At 47.6% G+C, this 17,211-nt stretch overlaps 1 protein-coding gene across 1 annotated transcript in view; it reads right to left on the reverse strand.

Annotated features, from left to right (window-relative positions):
• Nucleotides 1-17,211, reverse strand: part of BACE2 (beta-secretase 2) — a 96,054-nt gene that overhangs the window by 28,634 nt on the left and 50,209 nt on the right. The window contains exons 2-4 of the mRNA XM_010338255.3: nt 14,000-14,088; nt 3,800-4,016; nt 91-219 (exon numbers count right to left, since the gene is read on the reverse strand). Of these exons, the coding sequence (XP_010336557.2) occupies nt 91-219; nt 3,800-4,016; nt 14,000-14,088 (435 nt within the window). The remainder of the gene's footprint in view (nt 1-90; nt 220-3,799; nt 4,017-13,999; nt 14,089-17,211) is intronic.

The raw sequence follows: 17,211 nt of genomic DNA on the forward strand, positions 1-17,211 counted from the left end.
TATATTTCTGCTCAGGTGTTTAATAAAACAGAAAAAAAACAGCCCATCAATGTGTGATTTTTCGCCCCTTTAAGACTAAAAGATACCCACAAGACTACCTCCGTTGGTCCCAGATCCAGCAACGGGCAAGCCGGCTCCACACATCTGCATGGAGAAAACATTGGGGATGTTTGCTTGTGTCACCAGGGAGTCAAAGAAGGTCTCCAGAGAACTTGATGGCTGCGGGAGGGTGACAAAGAAGGACACCTGCTTAGGATGCACATCGTAGACACGGGTGAACCAGTGTAGACGCCATGCACCACAGACAACATTCCTGGTGTTTACATTTAATTTTTTCATGGTTCCACAATAAACCAGCTTGTGATCAGGTCTAGGAATTCAGAAAGCCCCAACAGAGCTTCCCACTGGTTGGTATTTTTCCTTCGGGTACGGCTCTGTTGTACAAATAAGATCGTATTTCTGGAAACCATTCGACGCAGTCACATCTATCATCATGACTGCCTTGTGAGGGGGTGTGAGAAGCCGTGAAAGTGGGTTACCGTGGCAGGTGGTGGATCCTAATCTTAGACACTTCGGAGTAAGGAGAGAAGAGTTTCTCTAGGAGCTGCCATGGCCGCAGACATTTTTGTTCTCCTGTCAGCCGCAGCTGTCCACCATGCAAACGAGAGGTGACCGACCCGGGAGAACAGTATCCCCCGGACCCCAGAGCCTGGGGCGAGGCTTAGTTTTGCCTGATGAACTCTGGTGGGAAAGCATCAGCAAAGGCACAAAAATATAGTCCGGAAGCATGAAAGGCTTCTTATCCCCAGAGGCCAGATTTCAGAAGCCCTCACGTGCTCTGTGCCTCTCTCACGTCCAGCAAGACATGCCAAGAACGTCCTCATTCCTCCAGAGACACTCAAAGGGAAGAGGGAAGGTCTGCGAAGAGCTATGAGGTGGGGGTGAGGTGGGGGTGTGCCGGGGGTGCCGGGGGTCATGGAGGAAGTCAGTGACAGACTTGAGTTTAGATATGGACAAGTGGGAGACACTGGAGTTGGTGACCCTGAGTTGCTACTTTTCGATAAAAACAACTATAGTAGCATAGATGCCGCGGGCACCCCTGGGTACCCATGGGTCTTCACAGGAATGATTAGTTATTGTCTGTGAGAACGAAGACTGTGATTGCAGAGGGAGCAGGAGGGGAACTCCACTATGCAAGGGATACGAATCTTGCCATTGCTTTAGTCCATTTGTGTTTGACCTCTTCCTTGTTTCGTCTCAGCTTCTGCAGAACTCCGAGGCAGAATCCAGCACAATCTCCGTAGGCATTCTCTGTCAAAACCCTTGTGAGCGGGTGGGTCAACCGGTGAGACCAAAATCCCCTCCTGGGATACCGGGGCGGGCCTGGGGGTGGCCCAGCCGCTGCTCTGCGCACCTTCTCAGGAGGCAGTAGAGCAAAGCAAACACGGGTGGAAGACTGGCTGTGCCCCTTGCCAGCGGAGTGACTTGTTCCTTTGCTTTCTTCCCTGTGAAACGGGGGGAACAGCAGCCTTCTGGAGCTGTTCTGGGGCTCCGATGGGCTGACGCCTCTAAAGTGCTTGCAGGGGTCCCTGGCACACAATGAAGGAGCTACAATCTGTCCGCCAAGTCCTTCTCCACCAGGGTTACGCCTCGGGATCCCTCTAGGAACTTAAAAGCATCCAGGTGCCCAAAACCAACCCTGAGAGAAGCAGATTCAGCAGGAGTGGGGCCCAGGCAGCTGCAGGGTCAGAAGCCTTTGGATATTCCTAACACAGCCTTGACAGGAAGCCCCTGGAAAGGATGAGGGGCCACCACCCAATCTGACCACTGCAGAGTGCTCAGCCCCCCTGTCTCAGAGACCCCTGCGCAGACTGCCCAGCCAGCCAGGCCCTGTTCCCAGCAACACTCTGCTTCCTCCAAGTCCTACTGTTCTCTCCTCAAACCCTGGACATGGGAAGCCAGTTGTCAGTAATCTTGGAATTTCACAAATGAAAAGATAAAATGTCACATGGACAGTCAGGAAGTATGAGCAAACCCAGAAGAAGTCTGTTCTCACAGAAGCTTTACATGGTATTAATTACAGGCAATTTTGGGTTATTGTCTTTGGAACAACTCACAGAAAACCAGTCATACATCTTTCATTTCCAAACCGTCACATACAGATAAAACATTTTGAAAATGTATTTAGGAATGCAGGTTTTCACCCATCTGCATTTCCCTACGATACAGAGGACAAAAGGTTCCTGAGCCAGCCTTGGCTCTGCAGACTAAGTAGACCCACGGCTCCATGTTCTACTTCAAAGGCACAACAGCTTGCTGCCCCTCAATCTCCACATCTTGAAAATGGGGAGAACATGGCCAGGCATGGTGGCTCATGCTGTAATCCCCCAGCGCTTTGAGAGACTGAGGTGAATGGATCACTTGAGCCCTGGAGTTTGAAGCCAGCCTAGTTAACATGGCGAAACCCCATCTCTACCAGAAATAAAAGAATCAGCCGGGCATGCTGGTGTGTGCCTGTGGTCCTAGCTACTCGGGAAGCTGAGGCATGAGAATCACTTGAACCTGGGAGGCGGAGGTTGTAGTGGGCCAAGACTGGCCTCTGCACTCTAGCCTGGGCAACAGAGCAAGAATCTGTCTCAAAAAAAATAAAAAAAGTTTTAAAAAAAGGAAAAAAAAAAAAGAAAATGGGGAGAATCCCACCTTCCAAAGTATGCTTCACAGGGGAGTCACGAGCACTGAGTGACTGACAGCTCATATCTCCTCAGCCTTGAGCCTAATAGACTCTCCGCAACTGGGGGGCCAAGGGTTGTAAAATTCCTCTTGCCCTCCCTACCTCACCCCATCTGCTCATAAACTGGAGGTGGAACAGACATTCTCCCAGGATGGGAAGATTATCCTCACGGGACAGTGGGGGGCTGTGGCTCCAGCAATCACTTCTTTTTCCTTCCACATGTGGCTCTGGCTCCTACCACTGAGCGAGGTGAGGCCAGGCGCGGTGACCAGGTACAGGCACATGTAAACCTGTGTGAACTCCAGGAGCACAGTGCATGCCCCTGGTGTCCACTCCCGTCTGCTCTGGCAATGCCTCCGGGTGGAAATTCCCCTGCCTGCCTCCCTCCTCCTGCACATAGACGTTATTTCCTTTGGGTTGGCCCCAAGTACAAATATTTGGGGACCATCCAATTCTGTCTTTCCCCATTTGGGGGGGCTCTGGCAATGGTGAGAGCAGGGCTCCATGATTCCTCCGTGGCTCACCACCCCTGGGAAGGGCTGGCTATCCCCAGGACATGCCTGCAGGCCTCCCAGATTCCCGTGCTGGGTGTTTCCTCTGACGTGTCCCCTGCAGTGGCGGGAAAACAGGCTGAGTCCCGGGCTGGGGAGAGCACCATCCCCGGCCTGTGTTCCAGGGCTGCCCACAGGCTCCATCTTCATGCAAACGTATACTTTTAATAAATGTGTTTTCTCTTAATTCGACCTTAATAAGAACTCCTAAATACACACCATAAGGTACATGACTCAAATTCTGTTCACATTTTAAACTATAAAACGAAAATAAAAACAAAAATAGTTCATGCGATTAGTCTATCTTACAGGAAGTTTCCAAGAATCATGCTGTTTATCTTCAATTTAAAAAAAAAATAGAAATATAATTGTGTGAATGCTAGTCAGTTTCCACCACGTGGCTCTCACTGTCTCCAAGGAGAGCCTGAGACCCCTTCGTCAGCCCTTTAATGATTGGTTTGGTTTTCAGAATCTCATCCTACTATTTGATTTTCTTAAATCCATGGATTAGCCTTACCTTGGCTAGTGTGGCATAAGCTAGGCCGAGTATTCCATTCCATTTAATCCCGGGCAAAAAGAAATTCTCTGATTCAAAAATAGTGGCAATATTGACGAGGAAAGAACCATTGAAGCCTTTGGGGACAGTGACCAGGTCCTCCCCAACAAAGCCCGTCCAGCTGCCCTGCGTGTACTTCACGGTGACGTCAAAGCCTTTGGAGCGGTATGTGCTGGACCTGGAGAAGGAAGAGAAAGGCCCATTGTACGATCCGATGTATCCATGTTCCCTGAACCACGAAGATAAGGTTGCCACGTTCAAGGCAGCTATCCTGACCACAGAAAGTCTAGCATGAGCCTGTAAGCCATTCTTCCTGATTAACAGCATCGATGTTGGCAAAGTGATAGTTTCCCCAAAAAACATAATCACTAATGTTTTAGTAACTGTTTTCCATGCCACGTGGAAGGGAAGCACGGTTGTAAACGCACGGCTCTTGAGTGTAATTCTCCCCTATACCCAAGTCAAACCCTGTAAGTCAGGTACTTTGCTTAACCACTGTAGCCTCCGAAGGACACTGCCCAGTCTGGGCACCTGCCTGGTCCTCCGGCTCTGCAGAGCTGCTGGGCGGCTGCTCAGTGACACTGACAGGTGCCAGCACCCCAGAAGGAGGCTCCGCCATCCGTGCCAGCAGCGGCTGCGGTTCAGGTTCACACATACAACTCCCGTGACAAATAACGACCGAGCCCTGCTTGCTGAAATCCGGGTCCTCGATGTCACGGCTCCTTCTCAACGGTTCCCCCAATGCCCCGAAGCTGATCATACTCACACCAAAATAAGGGCAGTGACGCCAATGGCATGCCAGAACATGAATCACTGTGACGTGAGCCAGAGCCTGACACTCACGTGGCCCTGAAGGTAAGAGCTACTGACGCAGGACGACGTTCACAAGATTGGAGGAAAATGCTGCCCCCTCAGTTTATGCTGCCGTGAGGAGAGAGAATGCATGCGGGATTGGTGGTTACCGGGCACAAAGCAGACAACAGGCCCGAGAGTGACCAGCGGCTGAGAGAACTCTTGGCTCTAACCATGTTTGCATGACACCTGAATGCAGGCAATGAGACATGGGGCTCTCTGGGGGCAGAGCATGGTGGAGATAGAAGAGCAGGCATCAAAGCCCTGGGGTGTCCCACCCTGCAAGGTCATTCCTCCGCCCATTTAAGTTTGAAAACTGCTGGAATATAGAAGGGAACCTAAGAAACATCTCTAGGGAAATGTGTGGGAACGCAAACCACGCTCCTCCTAAGAAAATGATCATCATCCTAAGCTAAATATCAAGTCACCCAGTAGATCATGCTGAAGTGTTCCTGCTTGCCTGCAGGCTTTATTCCACTCTATTTTAATAGTAAGTCTGCAAACATTAACACATGTTAGTAAGTCTTTGTTGTGGGATTACATGAACTAGTTCAGTCTTGCTTAAGGTCAGGAAAGAAATTAAGCCCAGAGATGCCATGATCATTTATTTATTTATTCATTTATTTATTATTTCTTTTAGAGATAGGGTCTTGCTCTGTCATCCAGACTGGAGTACAGTGGCACAATCATGGCTCACTGTAGCCTTGAACTCCTGGGTTCAGGAGATTCTCTTACCTCTGCCTACTAAGTAGCTGGGACTATAGATGCACACCATCAAGCCCAGTTAATATTTTTTTCTTTCTTTCTTTTTTCCTTTTCTTTTCTTTCTTTCTTTTTTTTTTTTTTTTTTTTTTTTTTTTTTTTTTTTTTTTTTTTTTTTTTTTTTTTTTGTAGAGACGGGGTCTCATTATACTGCCCAAGCTAGTCTCCAACTCCTGGGCTAAAGTGATTCTCCTGCTTTAGCCTCCCAAAGTGCTGGAATTACAGGAATGAGCCACCATATCTGGCCTTTTATTCATTAATTCATTCTTGGTATATCTCATAAGCGTTAAAAATGTTAACTATCTTTAATTCAGTAACTGCACTTCTGAGAATCAGACCCTAAGGAGATACCCAGGAAGCAGACAGAGGTTCATGTGCCAAGATAGTTACGACTTTTTTAAAATTGTACTTTAGGTTCTGGGGTACATGTGCAGATCATGCTGTGTCAAATAGCATAAAAATCCTGAATTATTCAGTCCATTTGGACAATTTGGGTTCACTCCTTAAGTTCAGAAATATACTGAGGCTAATTATCTTGAAATGCTTAGAAAAGAAGATCTAGTGCAGAGGTTGGCACGTTTTTTCTGTAAAGAAAAAAATAATAGATGTTTTACGGACTATAGCTGCACATCATCAAGCCCAGCTAATATTTTTCCTTCTTTCTTTCTTTTTCTCTCCTTTTTTTTTTTTAAACATAGGATCTCTGTTATAAATACTCAGATCTCAACTGTAATGTGGAAGCAGCCACCGACTGTAAATAAACTTGCGTGGCTGTGTTCTGGTAAAACTTTATTGACAAAAACAGGCAGCAGGTCAAATTTGGCTCATGGGCTAACGTTTGCCAACTCCTGCTGTATTAGTCCGTTTTCACACTGCTGATAAAGGCATACCCAAGACTCGGTAATTTATAAAGAAAATTAAGTTTAATGGGCTCACAGTTCTACGTGGCTGGGGGGAGGCCTTACAATCATAGTGGAAGGTGAAAGTCATGTCTTACATGGTGGCAGGGAAGAGAGAAATGAGAGCCAAATGAAAGGGGTTTCCTCCTACAAAACCATCAGGTCTCATGAAACATTCACTACCACAAGAATGGCATGTGGAAAACTGTCCCTTGATTCAATTATCCCCTACTGGGTCCCTCCCACAATATGTGGGAATTATGGGAGCTACAATTGAAGATGAGATTTGGGTGGGGACACAGCCAAACTGTACCATCTGGTCTGGTAGAGTAATTGCTTTGTTGGTGGTGGTGGTGGTGGTGGTTTTTTTTATTTTTTTATTTTTTTTGAGACAGAGTTTTCACTCTCGTTACCCAGGCTGGAGTGCAATGGTGCGATCTCGGCTCACCACAACCTCCGCCTCCTGAGTTCAGGCAATTCTCCTGCCTCAGCCTCCTGAGTAGCTGGGATTACAGGCACACGCCACCATGCCCAGCTAATTTTTTGTATTTTTAGTAGAGACGGGGTTTCACCATGTTGACGAGGATGGTCTCAATCTCTTGACCTTGTGATCCACCCGCCTTGGCCTCCCAAAGTGCTGGGATTACAGGCGTGAGCCACTGCACCTAGCTGTTGTTGTTGTTGAGACAGAGTCTTGCTCTGTCACACAGGCTGAAGTGCGATGGCGCAATCTTGGCTTACTGCAACCTCCGCCTCCTGGGTTCAAGCGATTCTCCTTCCTCAGCCTCCCTAATAGCTGTGATTACAGGCGTATACCACCATGCCCAGCTAATTTTTGTATTTTTAGTAGAGACTGGGTTTTACCATGTTGGCCAGGCTGGTCTTGAACTCCTGACCTCACGAGATCTGCCTGCTTCAGCCTCCCAAAGTGGTGGGATTACAGGAATGCACCACCCTACTCGGCTCTGGTAGAGTAATTATATCTTTCCCCAGCAGTCTACAGTGCTATGACTTTGTTTTGAAAGTTTAGTGTTACTCTGTCCAGGTTATATGAAACTCCATAGAATTTGTACTGTTAGTAAGAAACTGAACCAACCTGCATATCTATTTAGCATGTCTTCTCTGGCCTCCTGCCCAGGTTGCTGGTCCCTCACAGAGGGAGCACTCTGGATATTTTGGTGTCATTTCCAGAGAGACAAGAAGCAGCTGGAGTTACACTGGCTGGGTTCAAATATGAGTTCAATCCCTTATTAGCTGTGTGACCCAGGCCCAAGTTATTTACTCTCTCTATGCCTCAGTTTCCTCAACTAAAAAATGATAATATAATGTCATCCCTCGAGAAGTTAATCATGCAGATTAAAAGAGTTAATACTGTGAAGCATGTAGAACAAAACCTTGGAACACAGCAGACATGCACAACATAGCTGCTACTGTAATTACCTCGCTTGCTACCTACTTTCAGCCTATGAGTTATTATTAGAAAATTCAGGTCCGTTAGGCCATGTTTCCATTGCTATAAAGGAATACCCAAGGCTGAATAATCCATCAAGAAAAGAGGTATGATTTCGGCTCATGGTTCTGCAGGCTGTGCAAGAAGCATGGTGCGGGCATCTGCTTCTGCTGAGGCCTCAGGAAGCTTCCACTCAAGGTGGGAGGTGAAGGGATACACAGTACATTACATGGAGAGAGCTGGGACAAGAGAGCAAGGAGGAGGGGCCCAGCTCCTTTAAACAACCAGCTCTCATGTGAACTACCAGAGCGGGAAGTCACTCATTGCCCTGGTGAGGGCAACAAGCCATTCGTGATCTAAACCCCTCCCCCAAGGCCCCACGTCCAACCCTGGGAATCACATTTCAACATGAGATTTGGAGGGGACACACATCCAAAGCATATCACCAGGATGTATTCTTTTTTCTGGAAAATGCTCCTATAGAGCTATTCTTACTCAATTGCTCTGCACAATAATTAAATACATGGAGTGAGAACCCTGGCTGGGCTTCTCCTTGGCAATGTCCATTCCAGGTGCTCAGAAACCACAATCAATCAGGGATGTGGGTAGCTAGGAAAAAGCCTACTCACAGTAATAAAAAATACTTTGAACCAAATTCAGAAGATGTTCTGCCTCTGATAAGAGTGCTCAGGGAATGCACGACTAAAAAGTGAAATCAATTGAACCAAGGGGAAAAGAGCTACAGAACATTTTATTATTTCAAAAGAAACCTGCTGTTGTTTGCAGAGAACATGAAAAGAGAAGGGGGATGTGCAGAATTCTAGAGTTCAATCCTTGGGTCAGGTCTGGTTCTCCTAAGCCATTTGACTCAGGGAATGCTGAGTCTCCTAAAGAACTCTGCTCAGGATTTCCCTGGGGCTCTCAGGGTCTGGAATCAACCAGTAGGGCTTATTGTCCTGGCTCAGGTGACCAGATGTGACTCTGGAAGTCACCAGACTTGAATGCATGAGACCCCTGAGGTTCAGGATAAGCTCACCCTGCCCATCCTGGTGATTCATCAACGTCCTCAATAATGTTAAATGCTCAAAGGCTTCAAAACGGCAAATCCTCTTCTAGCAGGCAAATGATGGGTAGGCTTGAGAAATGATCTCAGTAATCAGGCAAAAAAATCTTTCCTCATTGAATGCAAAGCCATTTGATCTGTATCCAGTTTAGCCTCCTTAAAAAAAGTCTCCAGGTAATTCTTTAATTCACTAATTCCACTTACAAGCATTAGTTGAAGAAAATAAATTGGATTTCTTGCTCTGTGAGTTTCACCCCAGATACAGTACAGAAGTGAGGAGATATTTTAATGGAAATATACTTAATTTTCCGAATAGATTCATGGAGGGTCAAGGGATGGGTGTAGTGGATCTCTCATCAGGCCAAATAGCTGGAGGTGAGATTTTATTGGCTAAAAAAGATGTACATTTAAAAAATGCATGATTTTTTCTTTTCTTTCCTTTTTTTTGTTTGCTCTATAGTAACTCACTGGGACATTCACCACCATGAAAAGATGGATTCTGATCAAGATGAGCTCACAAATGACTAATGGTAGCCTGACATCTCATTCCATAAATCAAAGAGATCTTGTCAAAGAACCCCACGCCAAATCTCCAATTACTGTAACATGTTTCAGGAAGCATTAGACCTGAATATCCAAAGACTGAGGACGTGAAGCAGAGGCGGACAAACCCAACCAGAATCTTATTATAACTAGGAGAGATCAGAAGCACAAGCAAATACAGACACATCACAGGGCAGAGAGCTACAGCTCAGAAAAGAAACCTTTGTCAAAAACGGAGAAGGCAAAAGGATGGTCTCTTGGTTCCCATGAAATACGATGGTTGAAAGTATGACTTAGGCCAACTCTAAAGTTAGATGAAAGCATTAGACAAATTAACTAAATATAATTGACATTGAAAGAAAATATTCATATCTTTCAACAAAAACGCATATCAAAAATACTAACGCATGTAACAAGCAGATACAAGGAAACAAGATTAATGTAAGTTTAAGAATGTATTTAACCTGTAAAGCTAGCATGGTAGCAGGCACGCAGCTGAAGGAATAGAACTTGCCTCAAACTCAGAAGTGGGACGTACCACATCTGATTCAGCCAAGAGGAAACCTTGCAGTTCTGTGGAAGAATGGTCTCTTGAAAAGAAAGGCGGTACCAGGTTAGACTCCCAAAAGGTGAGTGATGTGTTGTATGTAATAAGTCAGTCATTGCAGTACTTGCAAATAAGGAAGGTAGGCTGAATTTGAATGGCGGAAGCGGCAACAGGGTGAAACGGACCATTGAGGGGTTTTTCCTAGACATCACTGTGTTCTGTTACTTATCTTGCAATTTACCCACAAAAGGAGAAACAGATCAGGACCTTGAGTGGTCAGAATGGTGGCAAGGAATCCTGAATTATCTTGTGAGATTAGCAGGAGGGAAGGCTTCGTCATCAAAGGAACTCTGGATGATCCCAGGAGTTTTCATATGAATCAAATGCACATGGACTAGAGAAGCCCAAAGTATGGAAAACAGGAACCATCTGCCACTACTACGAACCTGGTGATGGGCACAAAATCCGCCTGAACAAACCAAACAGTGCTAGCAGGTGAGTAAGAGAGATGCGTCCCCCGGTGTTCCGCAAAGAGAACCACAGCTCAACCAAACACTGAACACAGTTGAAGGCGGCTGAGAAAAATGCTGGGTTGTTTACGGCGGATGAAATATTGCACAGTCTTGATAATGCAGTTCGCATTATTTACCCTTGAATATTTCCACAACTGCATTCCAGGATGTGTGGACCGGGAAGCTTACTTTGACCTTCATGGACTCTGGCTATGGATGGCTGCAACAGAACTGCCATTCACCTGCCAGGAAGAAAGCAGCCATCCACAGGGCTTGACTGGCATGGTTCACTTTAAATCTGGAAAGTAACTATCCACATCACCCAGCCTTGATTTTACTGTGCTGTACTGTTTCTTTCTAGTGTATCTTGCATCTACAGATATGAGAGAAAAACCGATTCCAAGGGGAAAAGAACTGCTAACTGAGAAATGCAAGCTCCACGTGTGTTTGTTCTGTCCCCAGGCGCTGAGCCCCGGTGCTGGGAAACGTGGAAAAGGTACAATACAGACTAGAGCTCTGCAGGGGAAGCCACGCAGGGCTAGGACCATCGAGGGCCTTCAGATAAGCGGTTCTTTTTCAGTGGGGAAGGCCTGTCCCCTACGGGAAGTTTTGGAAACTCTAGGGGTGTGTTTGATAAGCATGCTAGTTATCCCGGAGTGTGAAGGGCGGTCGTGCAAAATGAAGAATTGCTCCCGTCCCACATCGCTTTCCAAAGTCGCTCCGGGCATCAGCATGGGTAACATCTGCTGGATACGTAGCACAGAATGCACCTCCCATTCACATGCGCACAAAACCTTTTCTACAAAGGTTCAGTATACACCGTGTATTTATTTGCTGCTGTGAAAATCCAGGGAAGCTGATTCTTCTTTTGTTTTTTTTTTTCTTGGAACTTTCCTAACGTTCTTTTCCATTTTGGAAAATCATATCAGCCACTGATACAGTTTGGATATCTGTCCCCTCCACTTCTCCTGTTGAAATCGGATCCCCAGTGTAGGACGTGGGGCCTGGTGGAAAATGTCTGGGTGGGGGAGTCGGATCTCTCAAGAATGGCTTGGTGCCCTGCCCATGGTAATGACTGAGGTATCGCTGTTAGTCCCAGGGAGGGCCGATGACTGTTAAAAAAGAGCCTGGCACTTCCTTCCCCTACCCTTGCTTCCTCTCTCCCATGGGATCGCTGCACGCTGGCTCTGCATCCCCTTCCGCCATGACTGGAAGCAGCCTGAGGTCCTGGCGCCACGCTACAGGCTCAAGGTACAGACTGCAGAACCTTGAGCCAAATGAACCTCTTTTCTTTATAAATTACTCGGCCTTGGGTATTCTTTTATAGCTGTACAACAGACTAAGACCGCAAACTGAGCCGCTCAAGGTGTGTGAGTCTACGTCAGCCTGCCTGGATCAGTCTACACTGGGCGTCCGTGTTGACGGTGATGTTAACTCACCTCCAGGATGCCCCCACTGCTCGGTCTCCTCCTAGCATGGTGGAGCCAGGGTGTTCATGTACTAGTACCGATTACCCGGTTATACATTACTTCCCTTCTATTCCCCTCATATTCCATCAGGGCATTTGGTGTTGTGTATGTAGATAAGTCACATGGCCTTTGCAGTCACTTCCGGGAACGACAAACCACTTGTTATCAGCAAACTGACACAAGAGCAGAAAATCAAACACCGCATGTTCTCACTCATAGGCGGGTGTTGAACAATGAGAACACATGGACACAGGGAGGGGAGCACTGCACACTGGGGTCCGTTGGGGGGAAATGGGGGAGGGACGGGAGGGTGGGGAGGTGGGAAGAGATAGCATGGGGAGAAATGACAGATACAGGTGAGGGGAAGGAAGGCAGCAAACCACACTGTCATGTGTGTATCTATGCAACAATCTTGCATGTTCTTCACAGGTACCCCAAAACCTAAAATGCAATTAAAAAAAAAAAAAAGCAGGTGTAGGCTGAAGGTTTGGGAGCTGCTGGTCTCAAAACTTGAACTTGGGCAAGCCCCCTGTCTCCCTGACCTCCTGTGCTGGAGGAATGAAAATGAGAGGTTTGGACCACCTCGAAGTCCAGTTCCATCATGAAGAGCTACAGAGTGAATGGCTGGAGGGGACTGAGGACTTGGATGAACCACAGATCTGAGTGGGAAGAGACCGCATTAGCCATCATAAACCAAGCCTCTGCTGCACACACAGAGAGAAACACCACCACGACTTCTACACACATTTGTGGTTATAACAACAGCTGGGCACACAGCAATCATATAGTGGCCAGGTGTTGTATCCGGGAATATCAATGAAGAAAGCTTACCAGTACAGGAAGACATTAACTAACTAGAGGTTCCTGGAGGAAGGGGCCAGTCGCATTTTTCTGAAGCCTCATATAGCGTTGGCCACCACAGCCCTCTCCCTAGCAGAGCCCAGGACGCGGCATAGGTAGAACAGATATGCAGGGTTTCCTCTATGCTTTCTTTCCTACACGACAAGTCATCTTGCTTTATCAAATTGCCTGGCATTTTCAGAAGACTCCAGCTATTCTTTCCCTCTCCTTTTGTCCCCAACTACAGCTGGCCTTTATTCCCTGGAACAAAACACCAAGGATAAGGAAAGTGAGAAAGGGAAGTCAGGAAAAGAGTTTACAGTAGGGAAACCCAAGGTGGCGGTTCTGAGCCTGGAGACGGTTCGTGCCCCTGAAAAACAAACCAGCACGCCAGCTGCCCTGTGCTGTCTGCTGAGTTTAAGTTTCAGGATTGCAAAAATAGTTGTGACGTCAAAATGTGCACGGTGTTAGAGCCCCTTCCAGTTCGCAGAAGGGCTGACTCTAGACCCCACAGGCTCCTGCAGAGCTGAAGGTGGCCACAGGCCACCGGGGGCCTCCCACAACCCCAGCCAGGGCTGCTCCGAAGCCTGCATGGGCAGTGCTTGTTCTATTCCGGAGACCTCTATCTGGCTCCACTGGTTTTTTTCTGAACTCCACCCCGTTGCTCATGTGCAGTCCCAGTCTTGGGCCTTAATACTTTGTACTCACAAAACTCACTCTTCCAAACGAGTGTTGTGAACCAACCCACAGAAATGGTTTCCATGAACCACAGCTTAACTCCTACTGAAGTATGCAAAGGTGGGTTTCCGTGCATCCCTTCAGCTGTAGAATCAGCCCCACGCCCTTGCCCAGAGTGGCCACACCGACTCTCAAGACCTCCTCCTGCTCCAGGCCACCTCCACCGCGGAACTAAAGCTGCTGCAACAAACACCAGCGCCGGGATAACTATAGAAGGTGTGTCTGACTTGGATTTCTCTAAAACGAGTCTCATGTAAATGCATGAAAGCTGTTAGGAGACTCCTGCTGTGGATTTGCGGATGGAATGAACACGCACGTATGCATACACACAGTCATACGTGTGTACACGCACATGTACATACGCATACGTATCGGCATCCCCCTAAAAGGAAGCAGCTTTCTGGCTGTTACGGTCTGCCGTGTTTTGAAGCATGCGGATCATGCAGTGCCCCCGCCCAGCGCACCAGCCAAGGGGCCAGCACTTACCTCTCTGTGTCAAAGTACGTGTCTATGTAGGAGTGTGGGGCTCCTGCCACGGCAAAGTTGCTGCTTCCAGTATCAACGAGAATCTGTAGCTTTTGTGTTTTAAGGAGAGAAAAAAAGAAATAGAAAGCATCAGGTTATTTTAATAAGGCAATATTCTTGAATAATTTTTTAAAAAACTAAGTACCAAGAATAATGCAGCAGTTGGAAGAAAAAAAGTACACTGATCAGGGGAATACAAAAAGCAATGACAAAACTGAAATTTAACAAAGTCCATGAAGAAGTTTGCGGGGTGAGGGGGAGGTGCTGGGAATGGTGTTATCTCAGATATACACTGAGCCTCAAAAGAGAATGGATTCCGGTGGCCATATCACCCTGAATGCGCCTGATCTCGTCTGTTCTCGAGAATGGATTCTGTTAAATAGCCGGGTTTCCTTTTTAGGCCATTGGTGCTTGAAACCAAGGCTGAGCTCTTTGTCACGTCTGGGCTTGCAGCCAGGTTTAGCCCTTCGCTGGGCTTTTCCAAATCTGGCCTGGAAACCCTGATCCAACGTGGCCTCCCCTCCCCAGGATGCCTCCCAGTCTCCTCCTGGCAGGTGGTGTCCCCTCACCTCCCTGTACAGCACCTGGGAATACCTGTCATCAGCATCATTTTTTAGGTTATTTGAGATATAATTTGTGTATAATAAAAATGCAAGACCTTAAATATTCGCCTGGTGAGTTTTGGCACAGCATGCCCCAAACCGAGATACAGAAACCTCTCTTCACCTCAAAAGGTCCCTTTATGCCCCTTTCCCTTCTGGTCCCCAGACGCAGTCACTTTCTGGGTTTTGTGACCACAGACTGGTCTCATCAGTTCTTGAACATTCTGTAAACGTAACGATGTGGGGTTTTGTGAGTTTGTTTTTCTAGCATGGCTTCTGATGAGCAGTTTGTCTTTGAGACGCCCTCATGTTGCTGCCTTTGTTTCTCCTCACTGTGGGAAAGTACTCGTCTGCAGGAACACACCGTGATTTGCCTCTGCTTCTTCTGGCGGGCCCTTGGGTTGTGTCCAGTTTGAGGCTACTATGAATAAGACAGCTATGACATACCGTCCAGGTCTTTTTGCAGACGTATATTTTCATTACTCTTGAGTAAATACGTAAAAGCGAAACATTCTGGATCACAGGCTAGATGCATTTTTAACTTTTTAAAGAAAACTGCTGAACGGGTCTGCAATGTGGATCCACCAAGTCACATTCCCGTGAGCAATGGATCCATGGGCCATTTGGTTTATTTGCTCCACCCTCCCCCAGATTTGGTATTGCCGGTCTTTTTAATGTGAACCATGATAACGGGTGTTGGAATGGTATCTCACCGTGGTTTTAATCTGCAGTCCCCTAGGGAACCAACGTCACCGGGCTGCTGCGATGCATCCCATTGTCTCACTCATCTTCCCCAGTAAACGGTGTCTCAGGGCAGGTGTGTATGCCACTCAGCGTTTCATGTCCAGCATTTATCCCAAGTCCAGACATGTGCCCAGTTGTTTACAGAATAAACATATCTTTTAGAAATAAAAACAGACCACTTAGATATAGCCCCAAAGATTGAAAATCAAGTTTAAAAACCTATAGTCTAAAGAAATCAAAACAGGCAAGTGTTTGCCTAGGATTATCTTATCAACAGTCATGCTGTTGCTTCTGCCAAGGACCTCAGCTTTGCCTGGGCCAGCGTTTGCCTCCGAGCTGACCCATCAGTAGGATCTGACTCAGTCTTGCTCTCGCCTCCTGGAAACGTTCTTCACTTTGGATCCTGGGGCCACACGCATTCCTGATTTCCTCCTCCTCTGACGCTTCACTTTAGTCTCACTGCTGGGTACTTCTCGTCTCCCCTTCTCGTCTCCCTGACCTGCTGACGTTTCCCGGAGATCAGCTCGGGAATCACTTCTGGGATCCATCTACACTCACACCTTTGGTGTTCCCACTGAGTCTTAAGGCTTTGAGCACCTTCTGCATGCTGACGACCCCTAAGTTTACATCTTAGCCCAGGCCTGCCCATGCACTCTGGGCTCTACCTATTCAACACCTCCGCCTGGCTGGCTAATAGTCATCTTTTATGGGTTGAGATGTGTTTTCCGAAAAAAGATGCTGAAGTCTTAACCCCGGCACCTGTGTGTCCTTATTTGGAAAAAAAGGTTTTTACAGTCAATCAAGTGAAAACAAAGCCCACAGGGTGAGCTCTAATCCAGCATCACAGGCATCCTTCGGGGGAGAGGAAAATGCACGGAAAGCAGAAACACGGTGGGGTGCCAAGTGGCAGCAGACAAGGATCGGAGTGACGGAGCCACAAGAATGCCAAGGACTGATGACCATGGCCAGGGGCTGGAAGGGGAAGGGATGGCTCCACCTGGAATCTCAGAGGATGCACGCCCCCGCCAACACCTTCATTTCTGACTTCCTGCCTCTAGAACTGTGAAAGAATACATTCCTGGGTTTTGTTTTGAGACAGTGTCTCACTCTGTCACCCAGGCTGGAGTGCACTGGCACAATCACAGCTCACTGCAGCCTCAAACTCCTGGGCTCGAGATCCTCCCACCTCAACCAAGTAGCTGGGACCACAGGCTTGCACCACCACGCCTGGCTAATTCATTTTTATTTTAGTAGAGATGGGGTCTCACTGTGTTGCCCAGGCTACTCTTGAAGTCCTGGGCTCAAGCGATCCTCTCTCCTTGGCCTCCCTAAGTGCTGGGATTACAGGCATCAGCCACCGCACCCGGCCCATTCCTGCTGTTTTAAGCCCTTTGTTTGTGGTGCTCGGTTACAGCAGGTCCAGGAAACATCTTTAAGTGGGACATCATCTCAGGCCTGGAATGTCCTTAACTGAACTCCGGCTGCACCCAGCCCTGCTCTCCCGAAGGACTTGGCCATCCCAGTCCATGGCAGCTCCATCAGGTCAGGCCAGGCCACGCCAGAGATGATCCCTAAGGCTTCCCTCCCCTCACGCCCCACGTTCAGCCACCGGGAGTCCCAGGCCTCTGCCTTCAGGTTCTGGCCACACCTACCCACGCCTCACCTCCTCCAAGGAGACTGGCGGGGGAGCTCCACATCACTGTCTTCCCTCCTTATCCTCACCGGTGTCCCTGCTTCCTTCCTCCGTCTACTTCCAACTAGCAGCCACCACAGTCCTGTGACAGTTAAGTCAGAGGGAGTCAACCCTCCACCTCCCACAGCTCTCAT

The sequence above is a fragment of the Saimiri boliviensis genome, chromosome 18 (assembly GCF_048565385.1).
Source record: "Saimiri boliviensis isolate mSaiBol1 chromosome 18, mSaiBol1.pri, whole genome shotgun sequence".
NCBI classification, from domain to species: domain Eukaryota; kingdom Metazoa; phylum Chordata; class Mammalia; order Primates; family Cebidae; genus Saimiri; species Saimiri boliviensis.